The sequence below is a fragment of the Ictalurus furcatus genome, chromosome 14 (assembly GCF_023375685.1).
Source record: "Ictalurus furcatus strain D&B chromosome 14, Billie_1.0, whole genome shotgun sequence".
NCBI classification, from domain to species: domain Eukaryota; kingdom Metazoa; phylum Chordata; class Actinopteri; order Siluriformes; family Ictaluridae; genus Ictalurus; species Ictalurus furcatus.
Window position 1 is genome coordinate 29,752,644 of NC_071268.1, and position 25,850 is coordinate 29,778,493.

Genomic DNA, 25,850 nt, shown 5'->3' on the forward strand with positions numbered 1-25,850 from the left:
TATTTTTGTTATAATGGACCTGAAGCCACAGATGGAGCCTCAAACTTCTGAGTGCTGATTGTTACAGTACATTATTATTTATAAGCGTATTTTAGGGTACCTGAGGACACTGTAGAGATACAATGCACAATATAAATTGTTTTACATTCTTGTACTGTATACTGAGGACTAATAAAAGGAGTATGGTTCCGAGTTTGAGATTTCTTTTCCCCACTTATAGTGAACAGTTTGCTTTGAGTTTTTTTATTCAGCACACTCTGCTGACTTTTATCATTTCATTGTATAAAAACCCTGGGTTTCTGCAGAAATGTGATTTTTATAATTGCGTTTTTAGGAACAAACATTTAAATAATTTATTTGCATAAATAAGCAAACATTATTTACACACTGATACATAAATGGCTGATTCATGTTTGTATGAAAAATGTATAAATATAAATATAAAGTGCTCAGTGCATTTTAAACAGGACATGAATTAAAAGTAGAACAGGATTTATTTAAATATTATACAGGTAATTATTGAAAGTAAACCCAAACTTTATCTGAAGAGTATTTACATGTAAATTATTAGTTCTTTTTTTTTAACAGTACATTTATAAAGATGTCATTTCTATTTCCTTTTGCATTAAAAACTAACATGAGGGACTATTCTAGTACAACTTCACTTCCATGCTCTGAGTTTCCATCCTCGGAGTAAATTTGTCATTGAGATCAATTACTATATAATTGAAAAAAAATCTGTGTTTGTAGTGGGATTTAAACCCAAAGAGGGCGTGGCATTTAATAAAAAGTAAAAACCTAATCTCGAGTCATTTTTCTTTTGCCTCCTGTGGGATCTGAGTCCTAACACACCTCGAGTCTCAACCTGATGCTGTGTGAAACTTTCTCATAAGAAAGTCCTCTTACTTGTATCTCTATTTACATCTGTTTACAAACTCATTATATGTACACTCTGAATTACGTATTCATATCCTGATATCCCTGTTTTCTTTCATTTCATCTCCATGAATAGAAATGCAACACTTCATACTCCACAAATGCGCTGATAATAATAATAAAATAAAGCAAAAAAGCCACACTACATAAAAACTTTGATGTCACCTCTTTAGGTGTAAAGCTTTTCTAAATCGTATGGTTATGTATGTTTTTAATGTAAATACCTTTCAAAGAAGTCTGTTAACAGAATTTCCATAAGAAGTACTAATTCAATTATTCCAACACTAACACCGTAACACTAAAATAAATCACTTTACATAATGATTGCAAGACAGGTTTCACTCAACAGCACCTCTGGAGCAAATAAGGGGTTAGGGCGCATAACTCTAGTGCACTTGCTCCGTCATGCCCTGAGACTGCACCGTTAACCCTGTGGTTACTGAGCCGCTGCAGGACTCAGTGTGTGGGATGACCTGAAGCTCATCACTCGACCCCATCACGGTCATCATCATCAACATCATCATCATGAGCTTCAGGGTCAGAGGAGATACAGGAGCATGATGAGGAGAAAACCGAGAGAGAGAGAGGGAGAGTTCACGCCAACACTGCTTTCTACACACAGAGAGAGGGAGAGAGAGAGAGAGAGAGAGAGAGAGAGAGGGAGAGAGAGAGAGAGCTGGTGTCAACACAAATATTGAAAAAATAAAACACTGAAAAATGATAATAATCCCCCAGTCTGATCTTACAGAACCTCATCACTTCAAAATATTATATAATTTTTGTATCAGTTTTTTAATGCTACAGTTTCACAAAGGTAAAAAATTTGCCCTGTAGACCTGCTGTACATTTTCTACAGATATAGAAGAATCTCCTGTGCCATTATCTATTGAAAATGAAAATCGGTTATTACTACTGTTTAATAAACTGTGACTAATATTATTCCATGCTCAATCATAAACGTAAGAAAAGTAATTATTTATAATCCTTGTTCTCTTACATACCGAATGAAACACGTTTTTCCACCATATTTGTCCTTGTGGGTCGAGGAGGTTCTGAAACATATTAAAAAATACAGAGGAAGAAGAATTGATGATAAAAATTAGATGGCAGCTCACGTATTAATTTATGGATCATATACAGATTATATAAGTGTATATATACAGTTGCGGTCGGAAGTTTACACACCCCTTGCAGAATCTGCAAAATCTTAATACATTTAACAAAATAAGTCGGATCATAAAAATCCCATGTTGTTGTTTATTTAGTACCGCCATGAATAAACGATTTCACATAACAGATGTTTACATATAGTCCACAAGACAATAGCTGAATTTATCTAAATTACCCTGTTCAAAAGTTTACACACGCTTAATTCTTAATCCTGTGTGTCGTTACATGGATGAGCCACGGCTGTGTCTATGTTTTGTGAGAGTTGTTCATGAGTCCCTTGTTTGTCCCGAGCAGTGAAACTGCCCACTGTTCTATAGAAAAATCCTCCAGGTCCTGCACATTCTTTACTTTTCCTGCATATTCTACATATTGGGCCATTTTCCATCAGTCACTATATGATGTTCAGATCCATCTTTTCACACTGAGGATGACTGAGGGACTCGTACACGACTATTATAAAAGGTCCAAACATTCACTGATGCTCAAGAAGACAACACGATTAATACATTAAGAGCCAGGGGGGTGTAAACTTTTGAACAGGATGATCAGGCTCAAATATGCAGAAGATGCTGGAAAAGTAAAGAATGTGCAGGACCTGGAGGATTTTTGTGAAGAACTTCTCCCAGAAGCCAATATAAAGATTTTGCAGATTCTGCAAGTATGTAAACTTCAGACCGCAACTGTATATATATATATATATATATATATATATATATATATATATATATATATATATATATATATATATATATATATAGTATATTTAGGTGCACTATATAATTTCATCATTCATGAAAATGAACACAATTATATTTCACAAATCTTCCATCATTCCAACACAGAGTTGGGTGGAGTTACTATCACCACCATGAAGTTGATTATTTTCCTATAATAGCACGTCCCCATGTGTTTTATTCCTCTTATACCACAGCAATTTGGCAAAAATCTAAATTTTGTATTTATTACATAAAAAAGTCATACCTTTAGCCATTTATATTTACATACAGTACTGTATAATATTCTGTAACATCTGTGAAAATCACCAGCCTCTTTTCTTTCTCTCTCTTGAGGTTAATAAGGCAAAAAAAACAACAACAAATAAACAAACAAAAAATAAAACATACACATCCCTGTGAATGAGCTGTTACTATAGAAACGATCATGTATTAGAACAAGTGCATTAATATAAACCTGTTTGCAGCTGCACTACTGTCAGAGCTGCTGTTAATCTGCTGTTGTTAAGAAAATTAATGAACACCTTCTGACCAATCAGAGTCCAGAATTCAACAGCGCTGTGATAATTATTATTGAATAATAAACTAAGGTAATAAAGGGATTTTGGTAGTGCACTTAAGACTTTAGGACTCTGTTGGATCTACTGTACTCACTAAAAAAGTCTTTTACCTTGAACAGAAACCTTGACCGTGCTCAGCGCGAGTCCTTCACCGTCAATCACTTTGTATATTCCTTCATCGCTGGCTCTCACGTTCCTGATAACAAGTTTCCTGTCTCTCTTCTCCACCCGAGAACTGTTTCCCTGTCGCTTCCACAGCTCTCTCCACTCATCACCGTTGGAGCTCTGGAACACCACAGTCTCGGCCTGGCTTGTATAGAGGTCAAGGGTCAGGTCTTTCCCCATTTCCACAACCCGAGTGCTCTTGTGGTCTGTACAGTGATATGGAACATGGGTTAATTCTCCATGGGTTTATTTGCCTCCAAATGTAACCCGAATGCAAAAGTCGATCCCACTGTTGATTCAGGAACTTAAAACAGAAACTGTTGCGTAGTGTGTGAGAAATCCTCCCTGTGAATAACTGATTCAAGCCAAATTATTTTTGTTGCGATGACACATACATTGTTTAACATCAACAGCATTACATTCCTACACATTCCTAGTTTTCATCGGTATGATTAGATAATGACTAAAAACCAACACTGGCAAAATGTTTTCCAACTGATTCAGTGAATAAAAAAGCTCTGTCTTGAAAGAATTTTAGGGAAAAAATCTTGTGTAAGAAAATTGTGTGTACTCTTTTGACCTCATATTGTAGGTTATGATGTAAAGCTTGTAATTATGCTTCTTTTATGAATTGATTACTTCTGACAATAATGATTGCACTAAGAACGTTTATACATCTGGTTACGAATTAATCTATAAACAAAATAGGCAAACATTTCTGAAAATGTGTATTTAACCTGAATACCATGAATTACCTACGCTTCTATCTGTGCAAGATTCAATTACGAGGATACTGACATGGCCGTTCTTCAAATTGACAAACAAGCAAAACACAAAACAAAAACAAGAGTAGATGTTTAGATGAGTCAAACTCCTCATCAGTAAAACACACTGAGTCCTCACCGAGAACAGAGAGCTGCACACTCTGGATGAAAATCCTCTGCTTGCTGCCTGACTTCCCAACCACCAGATAACACTCATAGATTCCTGCATCGCTAAAGCGGATGTCACTCAAATGCAGGGAGCAGTTCCCTCTCGCCAGCACGGCCTCGGGAACGTCAGTGCGGTTTTGGTAAGCCTCGGCCTGAAACTGTGCAGGGCCCATTCGCTCGAACACCATGTTTCTCAGAGTCTGCCACTGGATATACGGTGTTGCAGATGACACGTCGTTGTGTGAGCCCCATTCACATGGCAGCACAGCTTCCAGACCCACTCCGGACCGAGTGAACACGACTGAGGAGAGTGGACTCGAGGCTGCGGATCACAAGAAACAGGCCAATAAGCCACAAAAGGTAGCTTTCAGGGAAAAGAAAAAAGATTTTTTTCATTATATATTCAAGAAAGCTTTTCATTTTAAAATGTGCTGCTTTTGAACACTTTCCTGAGAACAAACCAGTTACCCAAGGTCTCCAAATAAAGCAGATATTTTTGGGAGCATGTACACAAGTACAGCAAGAACCGAAATTAAAGTGTGGCTACAGTAAACAAGCGATGATGGCAGGTAAAAATAAATACCAGATCTTAACACGTAACAACACAAGCAAAAGTAACAAAAGTCAAAATACAACAATACAAGCAGCAACATGGCTGGTGTCACACAAACAATTCAGGTGAGAACAAACATGCAGAGAACAAACTATGTTTGAGAAAGGTTTTAGAAACATGCAATGGTAACTAAAGAAAACAGGATTGAAAAACTGAGCTCCAGGTTAGGAAATGCTGACGCAGTTGATAGGCAAGGCTTCCAGGATCTTCTTTCTCTGGAGCTTCTAACATCACTTTGCTCTCCACCCTCTAGTAGACACTCATGTAAATATGATGGTAAACATCAGTTGGTCCAGCTGGTGTTTGCTGTGGAAATTTTCTTCAAGTTCTGGATTCAGGATGTGATGGGATGGCACACATAAATCCTTTAGATATTTAGAGCATTCGCTGTCCTGTCAGTAGTCATCAGTCACCTACACTGATATGAAAACGAGAAAAGAGAAAAGCTGGAAGTGTAACATGATTTGTTTCGCGAAACAAAAGAGGACTTACCCAAAAGAGAGGCAGATCCAGTGGAAAGGCTAAACGGTTAATTGGGCACATTGCTTTGAAGGGTCCAGTATTCCATTTTGGCCTGAATGGGAACAGGGTGTGGGTTGGCATCGTGGTTTGGCCTCCTGTAATAATGGACCAATTTCGTAACTGAGCTGATATCGGATAAAGCTACAAAAGGAGCAGTTTTGGAAAACCGGTAAACCTCCAGTAAAGTTACCAAACATCCGTCCATGGCTTCCAACCCAGCATGTACTCTTATTGCTTCATAAGATCATGGGCACTGTAGAATGGTATTTTGTGGACTACCAGTATGTATGCTAGTGCTGTAGTCTCTGACATTGTCTGCCTTCTGGTGTAACATGAAGTGATATTTAATGCCATTTCATGCCCTTACATGTGAGGGATCTGCCCATAAGTGTGGAATTGTTGTGTTTTCCAAACTGTTTTGCACACTTCAGTTATCTTAAAGAATGTATGTACAAACAGGAGGCCGTATACCAATATCAAAGCAAAAACAACTCAAATGTATCCAGACCCTTCAGTACTTTCAGTTCAAACACCTTTAGTCTTCTTTGGCACATCTCTATAAGCTTTATGTACCAGAGTTTGCACACATCTTCCTGGAAGAGTACATGTCCTGACTATCACTGGTCCACTCTCAGAGATTCAGAGATTTTCTTAAAACCATTTGTTATCCTGAAAGATGAACCTTTTCCCCAGTCCAAGTGGTGTGCTCTCTGTAATAAGTTTTCTACACAATACTGCCTGTATATGGATCCTTCACTTCTTTATAATGAGCCACACTTGCCGTGCTTCTCATTCTTGTGTTTGCAAAAAAGGCTTCTGCTTTGTCTTCTTCTTCTTCTCCTTCTTCTTCTTCTTCATATCATGATGCTGCCACTACCACCTTTCACTGTACTTAGACATGGTACTTAAGAGTTCAACCGAAAAAGTTATATTTTTTTCTCATCAGTCCAGAGACCTTTAAATATTGTTTAAAGGTCACCAACCTCACAAATGTGTGGGTGATGGAGTGCTTTTGAGATGGTATCTGTAGATGATGTCTAAAGTTTTGCTATACTGGCCTTCCTCATCTGGTTCTCCTGGTTCTACACGTCTATCTTTTCCAATGCTGGAGTCTACCACATCCAGATCTTTCACAGTTTTAGAAATGTTTTCTTTATCTTTGCCAAGATCTAAGCCTTGACAAAATTTGATTCCAGTTCCTGAATGTCTTGTCTTGTAGTCTGCTACGCACTGTGAATTAATTCAGAATGTTGTTCCTTCAAGTCCATGTCCATGTGCTTTTATGTCCAATAAATGTAAATTGGGAAGCTGTCACTGACTCTACACTGGGATTCAAGCTGTAGAAAACATCTCTCACTCTAAAGTAGAAATTTGCTCTTGATTTTTTTTTAACAAATTTGCATGTCTAAAACTGCTAAAATGTGCTTTTGCTCTGTTATTGATTTTTTTCTGGCTCTCCTTCCAGTCCACCTGAATGTAAGCGCTGTGTCCGTTTGACTTGTTTTGTGCATTGTGGCTGCGTATGATGAAGAGCTACAGGTTCTTATAAATGCATGTAAAATAGCAAAGTGAAAAAATCGGTCTACCTGTTTGAGCATCACAGGATGGTGGCCTTGACCTTGATTGAGTCTCTGACATTGCCTGTTTGGGAAATGCATCATCCTAGAAAGTTACATGAGATTAGGTCTTATCGAGTTATACAAATCGATGATTCAGAACTGTTTGACAGTGCACTGTATTCGTGATAAAGGTTGATGACCACAATCACTGTCTGTGCTGTGTCGGGTTGCTTACGCCAATGACACCATCAAATATTCTCGCAGGGTGTTATAAACCCAGTCTTCTGCTCTCTAGGACACACTGTGCAAGAGGACACAAATATAATTCTGCAAAATCAAATGTTATGGGCCTTTCTCAATACCCTGCATCACGTCCGTACACCACAGGTGGTGATGAGGAATGAATTAACATGATTTGCTTCTGGAGATTCTTTAATTATACAGTCACGTGGTGACGGTTTATTCTGGGGTAAAAATGGAGACCTTGCTCTGAGCGAATGCCCTCATCAGATCCCGGTAGGGCTCTGAAGTGTTAGACAGGTCAATCCTAGGGCATGAGGTCTTTGGAGAATTGTGAGCTTAAGCACTACAGTGATATTTCTGCATGTGGTTGTGCCACTCCAGGAGTCTTCCAAACATAAGAACTGAAGTTTGAAGATCCAGAGCCGTAGACAGCCCAGTATGCACCGATCCCCTAATGGGTTTTGCTTAACATGCGCCTGTTGGTGGTCATGTTGAGAGGTTTGGTGGCCATCAAAACATGAAATGTGTGTTCTTGGTGGCCCACCTTGAAAAGGATGTTCTGTTGCACACCAAAGTGGATCCATGAGGGTTATGAGATGATCTTGTCTCTCTCTGATATGTTGAAAATGAGTGGATGACATTTTGAAGATGGAGACTTCATCGTCCTAGTGAACACACGCAGTCTTTTCACTGAAGCTCCAAGCATTGTGTCCATTAGTGGCTTTCTTCACTGAAGTTCAAAGACCTGTGATAGTTTCTGTGTTCTTTCTCCTTGTGTGAAGTGGCACAGTGTCTTCACCGGGTAGATCTGGGGTTGACAAGGTTTTCTACACAGGCTTCGAACATAACAGCAATGGTGATAAAAGTAACAATCAGTAGGAGCACAGGAGAGTGCAAACCAAATAATAAACTGTGTGATATACCAAGCGATTTTTTTTTTGTCTGTAGAATTATTTAATATGTTGGTATCAAGAACACTTAAATGGGTGTTGGAAGTTCTTATTTATGGAACATTTTCCACTAAATCTGTTGCAGTTGTTCCTGTAGCACTGTCAGGAAGGTGTCTTGGTTGTTGCAGCTTTATATTCTGCTGTAAATGTGACTAAACAGAGGGAGTGCTGGAGTAAAACTGGTACGTAAAAACAGCAGTAACAGGAGGAGAATAAAATAGCCCCAAACACTGATTCTCCAGCATCTAGTCTACAGGCGCCATCTGGTGGATGATCACACCATGACAGTTCGCTTAAGATTGTATAATCACGTTTTTAGGGACTCTGTCATTTATCCAAGGTCAGTAACTTCAGTGTTATGTTCACTCAATTAATCAGTCAATAAATAGATGTAATTATTTTTTTATTTAATGTTTGTGTTAAGTTACAAAATGCAGTCAAAGTATATAATTATTTGACAACAGATACAATAAAAAGAAGGAGAAGAACAATGATAAAAAGAGAACACACAGACATGATATTTTATTACTGAATAAATGCTTCAAAAGACCATCATAATATTTCAGTTTACTGAGAGCCATAAAAAAGACCATACTTTTATATTATTTCAAAAGCTTAGATATGTTTTTATGTACTAAGCTAGCAAATAATTATGATAAAACAAACAGATTGTGTGATAATGATGGGACTAAATACTAAAAGTGATGTTGCTGAGTTAAAACACTGATCAATGAGAACAGCTGTGGATAAACGTGATATATTTACATTTATAATATCACAAATTGTTTATAGACTCACCAACACACACGAGCTCCATGAAGCCATACACAAACATCCTGAGGAAAGAAAGAGGTATTTTTAAACATGAGTCATGAACTAAAGTTGCCTCTCGCTTTATATTATCGTTTCTATGGTAACAGCGAATTGGCAGGGATTTACACAGCGGACGCTCGACTTTATAAACGGATTTTAAAAATCATTGTATGGAAGGAGTCTCCAGAGTCAGCGCTGTGTAATGGTCAGGGGTAACGCTGTAACTTTAAACTTTCAACATCTTCAGGACAGAGGGGTTTACACTTCTTTACTGTTTCTATGGTAACACGACAAGCTGTGATTTATTTATTTATTTTTAATTGTTAAATTGCTGTGGTATAAGAGGAATAAAACACTTGGAGACGTCCTGTTATAGAAAAATAATCAACTTCAGGGCGCTAACATTAACTCCACCCAGCTCTGTGCTGGAATGACGTGTGAAATATAACTGTGTTCATTTTGATAAATGATTGAATTAAATAGTGCACTTAAATAGATTTATGGACTGTACACTCATACACTCACTGAGGGCCACTTTATTAGGAACACCTGTTTTCTGACATTGTCAGGACAGAGGAGTTTCCTGTTTTAATGACAGGAACTGCCTGATGGTTTAATTCATGACCTGGTCTACATTAGCAGAAACAAACAATCCATTCAACATCTCAAATTAAAATGGGCCTTCTGCTATAAATACTTTCTTTATATTAAAAAAAAGCAAGAAAAATATTATTTTGCAAATCTCAACACTTGGTAATTTGTATATTATTATATTATATTATATTATATTATATTATATTAAAGCTACAACATATCCTTCACATGCAAGACAAATCCCATAATTCCCATGTGGATTTCAGACACTTCCCCTCGGGACTCTTCACACGCACTGCATGAGGTTTGATTTTTCCACACGTCATCCCAACCGCCCCCCCCCCCCACACACACACACATGATTCATTAATTTCCACACGTTCATTCGTCATGTGCTTTAGTGTTGAAAATCATTTTCACATCTTTTTTTTTTCTTTCCCATACGTTCCACACAATCACTTCTGAAATGTGTCAGGCTTTTCTGGAAAAAAAAAAATTCAAGAGCTCTGACTTGACCTCTCCCTTAATATATATATATAAAAAAAAAATAACAGTAGAAAAGCTAAATAATAATTTTAAAAAAAGGTAACAGTGAAAATAAAAAAATAAGAAAGGCCTACAAATAAAACAAAATATAATGTAAAAATAAAATGGCCTATAATAAAATTAAAATATAATATAATAATAGTGAATAGTGAACCCCCCCCCCCCCCCCCCCCCGTACCCCCCCGCCACTTTTATTAACTGGATATTATTTTTTTAGTACTCATGTATTCATGTATAACACACAGAGCTCTTACCTAGACAACAACATCTCTTTGGAGATTTTTTTCTCCCTTTTTACTGATCTATTCAGTGTACAGGTTTATAATGATGAAAGATGATAATAGTTATTATGACGGTGGAGACAGCTCACGCCCTCCTGTGGGTTTTAAATGTTAGGTTTCAGGTTTTCTGTAAGTGACTTGTGAAGTGTGAAATGTTTTTGCAGAAACGAAACTGATGTAAACACCACTAGGGGGCGCCACACACACACACACACACACACACACGCGCGCGCGCGCGCGCGCGCATTGAGGTCAGACTGCTACATGCACCAAAAATATATTGTGTGCAACTTTTAAGTAATCAGCTGAGTTTTATATTTTAGAATAATTACAGAAGATGAATTCGAGCTGAAGTGTTTATTATCGCTCTGTCTACAGTCCCTCGGTCTCTGTTAAAACACGCAAGTAAACATCTGTACAGTAAACATCTTTACCGTAAACATCTATACAGTAAACCTCTGTAGAGTAAACATCTGTAAAGTTCAATACTGAAGAATAAACTCTGTGTCTAAAACTGAACAAGTAAAACTTCTCACCATGTTCTCTTAGTCCTGGTCTCCATGCTGTTCACCTGGAGAGAGAGAGAGAGTGTGTGTGTGTGTGTGTGTGTGTGTGCCGTGTGTCTGCTGTGTGAGAAGTGTGAGCCGCTTCTCATCTGAGCCGCCTAAATAGAAGAGCACTGATTCACTGAACCGAGCTCGGATTCGATTCATCTGATTCACTAGATTACGTATAGCGCTGGATTTCATTTTCAATAAAAAAAAAAGAAAAAAGAAATTAAAAAGGGAAAATTTAATGCGTTTATAAAGTCACTTTTCACGTTTCTTTAGTTACAGTAATACTCAATTTGTGGGATAGTAATATTCTAGAAAAGACTCACAATGTTGAATTGTTATTAGTTATAAATTGTTATAAACTATTTTTATTTGTTTTTAGTGTTATTATATAACAATAATAATAATAATAAGAAGAAGAAGAAGAAGAAGAAGAAATGATTTTGTAAATGATTCTGTTTGTTTTCCGTGGCCGTGAAATGATTCACCCAAATGATTCACTTCTTTAATTCTCTTCGAATGAATCACTTACGTTTTCTCCAAAATCGAAACCTATCCCCATCACATGAAGGGCGGTGTGAGCTCATGAGCAGGTCTTTTAGATATATCTCTAATCTTTAGTTTAACTCGTTATTCTTTATTTCCGTTCATATTTGAACTTGTAAACATTCTAACCACGTGGCCTCATCCTGTCAAAGATCTCTCACTCTCTCTCACTCTCACTCTCTCTCTCTTTCTCTCTCTCTCACACACACTCTCTCACTCTCTCTCCTTATCTCTCTCACTCTCTCTCCTTATCTCTCTCTCTCTCTCTCTCTCTCTCTCTCTCCTTATCTCTCTCTCTCTCTCTCTCCTTATCTCTCTCTCTCTCTCTCTCTCTCTCTCTCTCTCTCCTTCTCTCTCTCTCTCTCTCTCTCCTTATCTCTCTCCCTCTCTCTCCCTCTCTCTCTATCTATCTATCTCTGTCTCTCTCTCTCTCTGTCTCTCTCTCTCTCTCTCTCTCTCTCTCTCTCTCTCTATCTATCTATCTATCTATCTGCGTGGCTGTCTAGAAGAGAAAAAAAGGAAAGAACTGTTATCAATAAACACATGCATTTATATATTGGAGATATATTTATTTATCCACCTGTATGTCTCTCTGTAAAACACACACACACACACACACACACACACACACACACACCCTTAAACATTTCCATAGTTGCAAGTTTCAGTTCAGCGAAAGAGAGAGCGAGAGCACAGAAGAACTGAGAGACAGAGAGAGAAATGGTAGTTGGTGAGAGAGATGGAGGGGAGGAGAAAGAGAGACAGTGAAGAAGGTAGCAGAGGAAGGTGAGGTAGACAGATAGAGGGAACCCTGAGAGACACACACATAAACACACAGAGGCACAGGTACAGATTAGTGGTGTGAGATGTGCAGATGTGTGTATTTGCTGATGCTGTTATTCAGTGAGTATGATTATTGTCAGTCATTGATAACTGATTAATTGACTGTCTAGGTGATTGATTGATTGATTGATTGTAAATAAATTTTAGCTGCTCAGCTTAATTATGTAAATATTTTTAAAATTAATTTTACTTGATAATTTTACTTTAAGCCTAAATGTGCATAAATATTTCGCATCCCTAATAAGACATAAATAAGATGTTAATAGCAAAATAATCTAAAACAATTGATATATTTTTAATCATGATATAAATGCGGACTTTTCTTTAGTGTGTCTTTACGGCTGCTACGTCTCGAGTGCTTCAGCTCGGTATGAAAGTGTCATGCTTTAAATAAGACATAAATTACACACGCTGAATTTTACATCAATACACGCCTTAACGAGGTTCATTTGAACGGGTGAGTGGGGGCACAAACTTTTGACATTTTAAAGAAAGAGAACTGCTGATTGAGACCCTGTTGCTGCATCTTACAAGTGGAAAACAATTCATTTTGTCTCACAGACAAACCTTTTTCATATATGTACAGGACTGTGAGCAACAATGCATTCAATAATGCTGACGCTATTACAGAAGATTTTTTATTATTTATTGCAACAAATGTAAATATGTATATATATATATATATATATATATATATATATATATATATATATATATAATCTTGGCTGGCATTTTTTACATTATGACTGTATCAGTGAAGTCACAGAATAAACCTTTTTTAAAATGTTTGTATTTTTACATTTTGTGAATATACATTTTGTGTATTTATGTTTTATTATTGTGTTACTTTTACATGGATCTGGTCTGTGAAGCTCTTTTGATTTGGAAACAGCAGAAAACAGATTTTTAGTTTTATTTTTCAGTATAATTTCTCAATAATTCATATCAACCTATTAATGTGTGTTTATTTACTGTTAAGTTCAACACTATTACTATACTGATACTATTAACTTGTGTTGCATTAGTCTTTTCAAAATGATGATGATGATGATGATGATTATTATTATCACAGGGCATTTATTATTATTATTTGCAAAAGTTTTCACCCCCTCCCCCTTGAACTTTTACACATTTGTAGCATTACAACCTGGAACTAAAAAGGACTTTATTAGAATTACATGTAATGAATCTACATGCAACCCATATACTGTAGCCCATAATATTGAATTGGGGTAAATTAATATAGCTTGCAAAAATATTTACAAATAAAAGATGTAAAAGTAGAGATGTACGAGTTTTTACCTGCTTTGGGTGATGCTACCACCCTCGCGCTTCACAGTGGGGACGGTGTTCTAAGGGTGATGAGCAGTGTTGGGTTGGGACAAGGCCAAAAAAATCTTGTGTTTTGGTCTCAACTCAAATATGTGCCACTGTTCATATAATATAATGATATAATTAATATATTATAATAACTGTGCACATTAAAGAATTTAAAGGTCTCTGCAAAGTGTTTAGGATAAATCTGGGTCATGAAAGGTCTTCAGTAAGCACTTATTATTCTCTCAGGTTTCTGTTATTGTTGTTTTTTTTATTTCTGAAGACAAAGAAAGGCTTAAGAGACACAAATGCAACAAAGATAACTCGGACATAATAATTTGATAATAAAAATTATGAAAGTTTATGGGGTTTTTTTTCTAGGCATCTTTAGAAGAGATCTGAGCTCTTCATCTGCTGTGATTGTTAGACCAGGAGAAAACATCACACTGCACTGCAACATCTCCCCTAGCATTGAGATGGGCTGGTACCGGCTAATCAACGACGAGCTCATGATGATAATGTCAGCCACGAAAGGAAATCTTGATAAAGAGCTGGCAGAGAATTACAACAAAGATCATGAACACTTCCAGCCACTTATTCGAAATGTAAGCTTTTTTTCTGAATGCTTTTTCTGAATCAAACGTCTCGTTAGATGTTATGTTCTTTTCAAATGCTGATGCATTTTCAGCATGTGAAGGAGTGTGTATTACCCATAATGCACTGTGAGTGATGAAGTTGATTATTTTCCTATAACAGCATGTCCATAGGTGGGATTTTCCTTTTATACCACTACAATTTACCAGTTATCTTTTTATTTGTATTAACAATGACACATCATACATTTGATCTGTTTAAAGTTACATTTAATGTTGTGGATTGTCCATGAAACATGTTAGTTACTGCTTTCACTTACGAATTAGAATTCAGGACATGGCCTCGGTGTCTCTCTGAGTCTGATCATCAAGGACATCAGACAGTCTGATATCGGCCTGTATTACTGTGGTGCCAAACACAACAAGGGTGTGAACTTTGCGAGAGCTGTCCATCTGAACTTTACAGGTGAGAGAAGAGAATTCATCTATAAAAATATATTTTCCAAGTGTACTACAAGCGTATGTGGGATACAGCTCCTTACTCCCTATGCACCTCTAGGGTATTAATTACTGCATTTCCACACCTACACCAGTTTACTACAATCTTAGAAACAAAAACATTTATCTAGTATCCTAAAGAGTTCTTTAATTGGTCAATTTGGGGAATTATTAGGGTTTTTTTTTTGTTCTATTGTTGAAGAAGGATTCCTGAGTACAACTTCTTTGGGAAATTTACAAAATAACCCATAACTCTTGCTTCTGTGAAAGGTCGTTTTATTCTAACACGCCATAGAAGTCTTTAGTTTGTCTGTATGAGGGAACCCTTAAATGTAGAAGAAGAATTCCCTTCAAAAAAAGGCTCTGAGTAGAACCTTTAAAAATTTACAACTGTTAAACAGTCAAAGAACACCTGAGGAACCACTCTTGTTCTAAGAGTGTAAGGAGTAAGAAGATGACTTCCCAATGGTTTCCAATTGAATTTATGCAGTCTTAGAACAAAAGGGGTGCCTCAGGTGTTCTTTGGATGGTTAACAGTTGGTTAACAGGACTCTAGAACCCATAAGTAACCTTAACCCTATCCCATAATTATATACCCCCTTGAACTAGTCAAATTTTTCAGGGAAGTGAAGGGTACAGTAACTCTGAAGGAGCTGAAGAGATCCACAGCACAGATGGGAAAGCTGTTCACAAAATCTGGGTTCTGCAGATTGCAGTAGACAGACTTTCAACAGCCTGGATATTTCACAACACTGGACTTTATGGAAGAATGGTGAGCCGTATTAAATCCCATGTGGAGCTTCCAGAAAGACATGCGTGTGTCTCAGTAAATGTGGAAATGTTTCACTGGTTTAAAGAGACCGAAATTTTACTTTTTGGCCTTGGCACAAACTGCTACCTATGGTGGAAACCCAAAACTACTCATCACCCTGAGAACTCCGTCCCCACTGTAAAGCATGGTGGTGGCAGCATCATGTTCAGAGTTACCCTAGGGCTCTTGGTTGCTTGTCTGACTAATACCCTCTTTACCTGGTCACTGATTTTTGATGGACGGTCTCTTCTAGGCAAAGTCTCAGTTGTGCAATATTCTTTTCATTTTTTTAACAATGGATTTAATATTACTCTGTGTGATTTTCAAAGTTTTGAGTAAGTTTTGAATAAGTTTTCATAACTAAAGAACAACTGAAGATGATAGATACTGAAGATAAGATTGATACGTTTACAGAACTTTGTCCCAGATTGTTTTTATCACTCTTTGGTCTTCATTATGCTGTTTGTTTAGGTATGTTCTCTAACTTCCACTACTTGTTAGCTGCATTAACCTTGTACACTCTTCGAAAAGGGTTCTTCAAGGCTTCTTAGCTGTCACGTCATGTAACTGTGAGGGTGATGAGTGGAAAACAGCCTTTAACACCACCATTGGCAAGTTCAAGTATTGTGTGATGAAATTCTCCAGTGCCTTATTAATGAGGTACTCTGTAAATGGCTCAGAATATTAGATGACAACCATGTAATCCAGGTGCTCAAACATGCCGGAGGAGTGGCGTCACTGACTGGAGGGTGCTAAATATCTATTCATGATCCACATAGACCACAAGAACCTGGAGTATATAAAGACTTTAAAAATACTGATTTCATGACAGGCAAGGTTCTTCTCAAACTTTCCCCTCTTGTATTGTCCTGGCTCAAAGAACATAAAGGCCAATTCCCTTTCACATTGTCATCCAGTCCCTCCTCAAGCGCACTGCGAAGAGTTCCTTTTACTATGGTCCCAGTTTATGGGCAATATAAACTGCAAGGTGGACTCAGAAACAGACATGGCCCCAGAACAACCAGCCCCCTTCACTGTCCTACAAGAAAGAAATATTCCAAATCACTCCACCAGATTCTGCTCCCCGGCTTATCCTCAGCCTTTCAAAGAGCCAAGCTCATTTTTAACTGTGCTCCATGGAAAAAATTGTGACTGTCGGTCAGCCTCTCTTCGGGTTATCACCTGAAAACCTGTGGACAGGTTGAGAGAGAGAACCAAGTGATTGAACTCTTCCTAAGAACATTTTGTGCCCCTAATCAGTATGAGTAGGCCTGGTTCTTAACCTTGGAATACCCGGAATTCGGTCTGCCATTCTGCCACACAGCTCACTCCATTCCAGTGTGTTCTAGGCCAGTGGTTCCCAAACTTTTCCGGGTCAAGGCCCCCCAAATGGCGTTAACATGTGACCGAGGCCCCCCTTTTGCATGATGTCTTTAAAACACATTAAAAATACAGACTTCTGAATATATCCCCCTTTTTTATTAATAATTACATCTTACATCTTTACATTACATTACATTAGGAATTGATTGTTTGTGTGTGTGGTTGTCTGAAAGTGAGAATTTATTTTTCACACCAAACTGTTGAGGCCCCCCTGGCGCCCCCTGGCGGCCCCCACTTTGAAAACCACTGTTCTAGGCTACCAACCTCGCTTATTTCCTTGGAATAACAATCCCACAGACTCCCCTGCAGTTGATGAGTCGTTTCAGTGAAGCAAACATGTGTGGCACGACACCCACCAACACCTCAAATAAGCAGCCCAGGTAAATAAAGAATTTGCAGACTGATGTTGGGGTGAGATGCACCTATATGAGCCAGGTGATGGAGTCTGGCTCTACACCAAAGACATCTGGGGTTACAAGAAACTGTCTCAACATTCCATTGGACCATTCAAGAGTCTGTAAAGAATCACTGATGTCACATACACGCTCAACCTGCCATCTGTCATATCAACGGCATTCAACTACAACTCCCAAGAGACATTGTGGCCTACAAACTCCAGACACACACTTCACCGGATTACTGATGCACACCTGGACTCATGAAACTTGGACATGCACACCTGGACTCAATCATGTACACACACACACACACACACACATTACAGGGTGTCCCAAAAGACTCCATATGTTGGGGACTATGTATTTCAACACCACGTCGGTTGTGCCTTCATCAGTGGATGTTTGTGGACGTCCACTTCTTGGTTGGTCCAACTTCCAGTCATTTTGAATTTGTTCATAAGTTTGGAAACAGCATTGTGTGTGATGTGCTTGCCATGTTCCCTGTTAAAGTTCATCACAACCTTGTGACAGTGTCCTGATCCAGCCACGAGAATGATTTCAATATGTTCTACTTTTGTCAAAGGCAGAATCGGTGTGATGTTTCTTCCTGGTCTATTGTTCAGGGGCAATGAAACTGTCAGTTGTTCATATGAAGACCACCAGTTTCTCTGAAACATTTAAAAACATGTCTATTAGACCATTTTTTCAGTCACTCCAATCATAGCGAAACTCGAGACCCCGATTCATTTATAAAAGGCTTTTTTCAGACTCAGGCATTGTGCTCTGGTTTTATTGAGAAATGCCCGAATTAGTAAACAGTTTCCAGCCACAGCCTCTGCAGGTTCACTCCTTTCCTGTTCACTCACGACAAGCTGTGGTTTTGTTTCAGATGCGGTGGATGACACTTCAGGTAGTGCAGAGTGCTGGACGCCTCTCATTTCTGTCTGCTGTGCACTCACGCTCATGCTCATGCTCTGCCTCGGTGTCGTCTACAAACAAGGTGAGAGGCAAAACCTTGAAATTCTCTGGAAGGCTTTGTCATGTTCTTTTCCTTTGAAACACTAGATTCAGCACATGATATTTTTGGCTTGAATTTGCATGAATGCTGCCACTGAAATAACATTCCCTAAAGCCTTATCTAGTGCACTAAGTGCAATATATCTCCATGAACAAGCAATATTGAATTCTGTTACTTCTTTAGTATTAAAAAAATAGCTTCAGTTTATGTCCAAAAGAGAATGTCCCGTATACTGTATGTACACTACATAGTGTTTAGTCCATATGTACAGAGTAGGGAGCCATTTTGGATTGAAGGCCTTACTGCAAGTTGTATGGAATTATGACTCTCGCACCCAGTTTAGTGCACTTGATATCCCAATAGCAAGGGATTTGGCTTCTCTGCTAAAGAAAGTGTAGTACCTAGTGTAATAAATTACATCTGGAACCTATCCAGTGCACTTGTTAAGGGAGTATGTAACAATTTATGATTTAACTCCATGCTCCCTTCATACTGTACATTCAACCCACTTGTATTGTTGTTGTCCTTAATTTATTATTCCATCTGAATCTATATACTGTTTACAGAATAGCTTATGATTAAATGCGTACTTGTTTATAGTTATAATAACTATATTTAACTTAATGACTGTATGTAAGCTGAAATAGTCTATTTCCTTTCACCTCTATTATAATTAAACAATATTTGAATTAAACTACATTTGAGCTGAGCAATATTTGAGTTGAAATACTGTATAATTGGGATGCGTAATATATAGGTTCAAACATATTTGAGCTTAACTATATTTGAGATATTCTGAGTTCAGCTGTATTTGAGTTGAAATACATTTCAGTTAAATATACTTGATTACCATTTGAGTTGAGCAATAGTTGAGTTTGGAATATATATTTGCTATGAGCTGTATTTGAACTGAACTATATTTGAGTTGGTGGTATATTTGAAGTGTACTATTTTTGAGTTGAATTATATTTGAGTTTATAAGTATTTATAAGAATTTATCTTTTTCCAGGACTTCCTTCATCCTCCTGTATGAAGTGTATGAAAGACAATGGCATGAAGGTAATACAGCACGTTTTAACCATGTCACGTTACTCTTTTTAAGTTTTACTATAAGTTTTAATATATAATTTCCATTATTAGAAATAAACCCCTACAGTAAGTATATAAAATATATAATCCAAACAAATTACAATCGTGACCTTGGATTTTAGGCTCAGCACAACTCGAATATGATCAGATGACTTTTTATCTCTTTTAAGGGGAAACATAACAACACACTTTATTGATAGCTAATAAAAAGTCAAGGGGATGATTAGCATTTCACAGATACAAGCATGCTAATTACATCAGTCTGGAGTCAATTCAAGAGACAAATTCAGTTCAAATTCAGTTCATGTTTAAAACTGCATTCAGTCTATCCTGTGTGAGTTAGAGCTGAACTGAAACGCAGCCCAATGAGCTGCAAGCTATTTTTAAATGTTAACGATCGTGGATTATTCTGAACGTTCTTGGCATGAGCCTGCTTAATCTAATATTATCCAGCATGCAAATGGTTTTATCAGGGAACTTCCATGAGTGTTACAGAAACACAAGGTCAAAAGACTACCAGACAAAACAAGCACGAGGGAATTAAAAGAAAAACAAGCTAGCGAGGTCAGGGCATAAATATTTCTCATAGATTATAGATTATCAAAAGCACAAACAATGGTTAACAGTGGATAAACACAGGTATCAGAAATTCTAGTCTGTGTGTTAACAGTAACAGTCGTCTAGAAAATATAAAGGAATGTGTGGTTTGGTTATTGGGTGTATTTAAACACGGTGTCACTGAAAAAAAGAGTCACTATAAAAAATAATAAGAATATATTAATTCAGTAGCTAATTAGCATTTAGTGCATGAATTAGTACTCGAAATGACTCAACTTTCATGTTATAAATGATTATTCATAATTACTGTCTTCTGATTGGAAGTTGTTGGCATTCGGAGTCAGAATTTTGTTTTCCAGCCAAACCAACCCCATGTGGACAAGCAAAAATATTTCGCATATAAACATGGACATATTTCCTTTATACTAAAATATATGTCAGTATGTGTGAAATGCATATTTAGTTTGTAATTAGTTTGAAACCTCTGTTAAATAGTGTGGGTTTTGTGTGTGTGTGTGTGTGTGTGTGTTTGTAGGAGGCAGATTTGCAGTATGCAAGTCTCAGACACAATGGAACATCTCGGGAGAGACACACTCCAACTCCTAACCACGTCACCTATGACACTGTCGCCATAAAGGGCACCAAAAGTCCCAGAGTTTAAGCTAAACATCTGCTTACTACATAATTTTCTCAGTGTGTGTGTGTGTGTGTGTGTGTGTGTGTGTGTGTGTGTGTGTGTGTGTGTGTGTGAGAGAGAGAGAGAGAGAGAGAGAGAACAAGAACTTATAACAAACCCACATAAGCATTTCTTCATTTTCAATATCAGTTTATTTTATGATGTTTGCCACATTTGCATATTTTTATTGTAGCTTAAAGAAAAGCATATATGTAGCTTTAAATCCTTTTCTATAGACTGTACATGTAGCGTGTTTAAAGAGTCAGTGTTTAAAGCTGTCGTGTAGCGTTGTTGTGGTGTTGAAGCCTCAACAGTGTGGATAAATACACCATGCTCATGAATAATAAATCAGCTGTAAGTGAATAAATAAAGCGCTTTGTGTTTACACATGTCTGATTCATGATGCATGAATTAAAGAGGGATTTCAGGACTTTCCCTGATTTTCCAGACTGTTTATCAGTTCCTTTACTCATGTCTTCAGTTTCATTTTCCAGAAAAAACCCCCAGAGGTTTTTACATAAATCATTCAAAATGAAATGATTATAACAAAGTGACTTCACCACAAACACACAACATTATCTACATTAATACATGTGTGTTATTATTGTTGGTTTGTACTGTTGTGTGGCAGTAAACTGGTCTACATTCTCATGGATGTAGTTTATTTATTATAATAGCTGTAATTTGATGATGTTGAGAGGAAGTGAGTGAGAGTGTGTTCAGGGGAAACTCCCACTGTGTTAAAGCTGCATTAGAGGATTATTCTATAACCTGGAAACAACACCATTACAGCCCTGAAACATCTCATTATTAACGTTATTTAACTTGTGATTAACTAATTTACTTCAGAATCGTGTGTGAGTGTGTGTGTGTGTGTGTGTGTGTGTGTGTGTGTGTGTGTTCTACGGTGTGTGTGTAGTTGCGTGTGTGTGTGCAGTTGTGTGTGTGTGTGTGTGTGTGTGTGTATGTGTGTGTGTGTTCTATGGTGTGTAGGTGTGTGTGTCTGTGTGTGGTTGTGTTCTGTGGTGTGTGTGTGGGTGTGGGTGTGTGTGTTCTATGGTGTGTAGGTGTGTGTGTGTGTGTTCTGTGGTGTGTGTGTGTGTGTGTCCATCCTACGGTGTGTGTGCAGGTGTGTGTTTAGGAGTCAGCAGCAGTGTGGAATAAATGACCTGCTGCCTGCTTTGCTGATTCCAGCCTCGAGCTCTCCAGTTCTGCCTCCCCAATGACGCATAGTGGATCTGAAACACACACACACACACACACACACACACACACACACACACACACACACACACACAAACAGTGTGTAAAAATGTTTTCAAAACTGTGTTTACAAATGTGTTTTTTATGATTATTATTCTGCTTATTTTGAAGGAAGGGTGCCAATACTTCTGCAACTTCATTAAATGATTGTGTTATATATGACCTTTAATACAAGGTAAGTGAAGTGAGGAAGCAGCACTCACCTCATCATTACAGCTCCTCAGTGCATCTGCCACACACACACACACACACACACACACACACACACACACACACACACACACACACACACACACACACACACAGACAGGTCAGTGCTCTACAAGCCCTGTGCCCAGAATGCTGCCCTACACCCTACACACTACTGGTATTAATTAATTCCTATTCATTAACTCTTTATATTCTGGACTTCACACTCACAGGTTACGAGTCTCCTGTGTGTTGTAGTTTCAGTCTTGTGGGCGTGGCCTGTCCTGTGTATTTTTAAATAGTTTTTTTAGTTCCATTGTAACCTATATACTAATTAAGGAACACAGTGTTAAAAACTCGACTCAGTTGTGTTAGAGTTTTCCCTGTGCTCGTCTCGGGTCGTAACAGTCACACACTCCGCTTCGTCTTAGCTAAGCAAGCTAACTGTTCTAGCCACACACACTCACCAGAGACACCAGCGATCTCTGCGACTTCCTTCCCAGCTTCATGTTTCTTCCTAATGTCTCTGTACGCATTTAATGACAGCTCGTATGTGACAGGATAAAACGAAGAAAGATTTTCTTCCAGTAAATGGGAACTAACGTTGTGAGCGGGGAAGGGAAGAAACGTCGCACCACACACACTGTAGGATTCATTCCAGGAATCACTTGAGACTATCGTTCGGATTAATCGCTTCTTTAACAGCAAATCATCAAACATCTGCTTCTTTAACAGCAAATCAGCAAAAAGCGGAGTGTGTGACTGTTACGACCCGAGACAAGCACAGGGAAAACTCTAACACAACTGAGTCGAGTTTTTAACACTGATTACTGTGTTCTTTATTTAGTATATAGGTTACAATGCAACTATTTAAAAATACACAGGACAGGCCACGCCCACAAGACTGGGGCGGCTGTGGCTCAGGTGGTAGAGCGGGTTGTCCACTAATTGTAGGGTTGGTGGTTCGATTCCCGGCCCGGGTGACGCCACATGTCGAAGTGTCCTTGGGCAAGACACTGAACCCCAAGTTGCTCCCGATGGTAAGCTAACGCCTTGCATGGCAGCTCTGCTACCATTGGTGTGTGAGTGTGTGTGTGAATGGGTGAATGAGACACAGTGTGTAAAGCGCTTTGGATAAAAGCGCTATATAAGTGTGCCATTTACCATTAAAATCATGGCTAATTTGCATATCAGTGAGAAAACCAGAATTCCGAAGGCATCGTGTCGCACAGGTACGAAGGAAATGAACGTTATCCTACCTGTCGCTCGGCTCGCTAGGGTGTGAACATAGGGTTGTTTGTTTATTTATTTATTTGTTTATTATTAAAGCCTGAAATAAACGTCACGGAATTTCTCATCACACTGAGAGAATTTAAATAAGTGTAACTTTTTATCCTCATGCGTAAAGCTTCCTCGTTAAAGTGTTAGCAGATTTAAAGTCTCTGACCTGCTGATTGAAGCGTCACTGCTTCAGCGCCGCCCGCGCGTCTCTTCTGCGGCCGCAGCACACTTTCCTCTGGCGTGGAGACTAATAAATACAATCAAAACATAAAGAGTCAAACATTTATAACCCACAGCTATGAAAACTCCTATAAACTAACGCGAGAGTTCATCGCTGCTTTACTGCACGCTCGTCGTCTTTACTTTTAAACGTATTCAGTAATAACTGCTACGGTAGCTACGTATATTAGATGCTAAGGATGTGGTGTGCTGATGATTCTTGTTAAATCAGTTGCTTTAGCTTCCATTAAAAAGCAAAACAAAACAACAAAAAAAACTCACGTATAGCGGTGCATTCTGGGTAACATGTACAGTCAAAGAAAGTACTAATTACTTATGCGGCAGAGTTCTAGTCAGTAAAAGTGTACATGTTTGATAATAGGTGTGATTCTGCTGAGAGCTGCTTTATAAGGGGAAAGGGGTGGGGCTAAGCGGCTCTGACATACATGGGCGGGGTTTACTTTTCAAGGCCAGAAAAAACTGTAAACAGTAAACAACTGTGACAAATCACAGTTTTGTGTTAGATATGTTTATATTTATATGTATATTTATCAGATTTATTATTTGATCTTCCTTATAGCACCTTTAAGTATTACAGACTGCAGCTATAAGGTAAGCGTACCATTCTCTGTACTTCATTAAATATGTAAAGTTTCAGTGCCCCCCCCCCTTTTTTTTAGATGAATTAAATAGAAATATATATTTTTATTGATGCTGCAATGAAATATTTTACCTGTCAGTTTTTTTCTGCTGCTGAACTTCAGACACATGATCACCGAGAGCAGAACGACCGTAACCACGGCTAACACACACAGAGAGAGGACGGCAACTAGCACCACTGACACACACACACACACACACACACACACACACACACACACACAAACATGTATAAATTTTGAAGCACAACAACCTTTATACAAAACAACAGAAGCCAAAAATTAAATGTTCCTAATCAACACCTGGTGTACAGTTAAGAATTTCATGTGTGAGCGCTTTAATTTATTATTATTTTATTTTATTTAAACACTGTGACATTTTCAGACCAAACTTTGTAAGCTAGTTAACACAGCCTAAAGACTTTTGTTTCTAAATTCGCCTCTAGATGGTGCTATGACTCACAAATTAGTAAAAACTGCTCATAACTTTGAGAGTCACTCAACATCAAATCAGGATTCTCCTTTCTCCTGATTACTTGGAAGGTTTTGAATGCAACTAAGTTGTGATTTGACAACCAAGAAGTCGAAAACACTTTTAATTATTTCAAAAACACTTTTTTTTGTTTGTTTTTGCTTTCTCTCATAAAGATTTTGTCCGATCGTCCATGTACTTTGGGTTGGTCTCATAGCATTGCGAGAGCAACCCAAACAAAATTCTCTCATTTTTGATATGCGAAAAAAAACCCAAACTGTCAAACAGGAAGTGAGGCAACAGTTCAGCAACGACTTGATTTACTGACACCAAATTTGGTGCATCTCCTCCGTTCTGTTTCTTCAGTCTTCCTGTTCATAATTATATCATGTTTTACTATTAATTCTGAAAAATGTGATGATTGACAGTTCAATGCAGTAGAAGTGTAGTCTCTGAATTACAGCCACACCCACAAGTAGTGATTAGACAGTGATTAGATTTTAGTGTGGTGCGACTGCAACGCAGTGATGAAAGGGAAAATGCAACGCAGAGGGGAATAACATTCACTTTTGACCGAATTCAGCATGTAATTTAAAAAAAAATGCTCTGTTGATGGTGTTTCATTAAAAAGATGTAAGTGAAGGTCTTTCTTTTCAGTTTCACAATGAACGTTCTCTACAGTAAACACCATGGGATTTATACACTGAATAGGGAGTGTGATTTGGGACACGCCCACAGTGGACTGATGAGTGATGAGTGTGTAGTGGGTACAAAATGGTTTACTCGGATTATGGCTTGTGTGTATTAGCATGCAGTCAGTGTACCATTTCCAGACTTCTGAGGGCCGTTATTTCCCCATTCGGTT

The 25,850-nt window shown here is 38.0% G+C and overlaps 3 protein-coding genes across 5 annotated transcripts in view; 1 reads left to right on the plus strand and 2 right to left on the minus strand.

The window, feature by feature from the left end:
• Positions 1–475: 475 nt before the first annotated feature.
• Positions 476–11,266, minus strand: LOC128618488 (CD276 antigen). 3 transcript variants are annotated; one of them, XM_053642104.1, is made up of 8 exons: positions 11,155–11,265; positions 9,183–9,220; positions 7,979–8,270; positions 7,219–7,294; positions 4,469–4,819; positions 3,511–3,771; positions 1,938–1,988; positions 476–1,548 (listed from the first exon to the last, which is right to left on the minus strand). In XM_053642104.1, the coding sequence occupies exons 4-8, from the start codon at positions 7,268–7,270 to the stop codon at positions 1,475–1,477; spliced, it is 789 nt and encodes a 262-aa protein (XP_053498079.1). In that variant the 5' UTR covers positions 7,271–7,294; positions 7,979–8,270; positions 9,183–9,220; positions 11,155–11,265; the 3' UTR covers positions 476–1,474. The 3 variants fall into 3 exon arrangements, with proteins under 3 accessions (XP_053498079.1, XP_053498078.1, XP_053498077.1); XM_053642103.1 differs by having other exon boundaries at positions 7,219–8,270; XM_053642102.1 differs by lacking the exons at positions 7,219–7,294; positions 7,979–8,270 and having other exon boundaries at positions 11,155–11,266.
• Positions 11,267–12,440: 1,174 nt separating this feature from the next.
• Positions 12,441–20,887, plus strand: LOC128617785 (uncharacterized). The gene is made up of 6 exons (XM_053640931.1): positions 12,441–12,621; positions 14,260–14,483; positions 14,799–14,937; positions 18,451–18,561; positions 19,589–19,638; positions 20,762–20,887. The coding sequence occupies exons 1-6, from the start codon at positions 12,585–12,587 to the stop codon at positions 20,885–20,887; spliced, it is 687 nt and encodes a 228-aa protein (XP_053496906.1). The 5' UTR covers positions 12,441–12,584.
• LOC128617786 (uncharacterized) overlaps positions 20,770–25,850 on the minus strand; it is a 10,949-nt gene continuing 5,868 nt past the window's right edge. The window contains exons 5-9 of the mRNA XM_053640932.1: positions 25,810–25,850; positions 24,588–24,692; positions 23,802–23,882; positions 22,369–22,394; positions 20,770–22,140 (exon numbers count right to left, since the gene is read on the minus strand). The exon at positions 25,810–25,850 is cut by the window's right edge and continues 4 nt beyond it. Coding sequence (XP_053496907.1) covers positions 22,015–22,140; positions 22,369–22,394; positions 23,802–23,882; positions 24,588–24,692; positions 25,810–25,850 — 379 coding nt within the window. The 3' untranslated portion in view covers positions 20,770–22,014. The remainder of the gene's footprint in view (positions 22,141–22,368; positions 22,395–23,801; positions 23,883–24,587; positions 24,693–25,809) is intronic.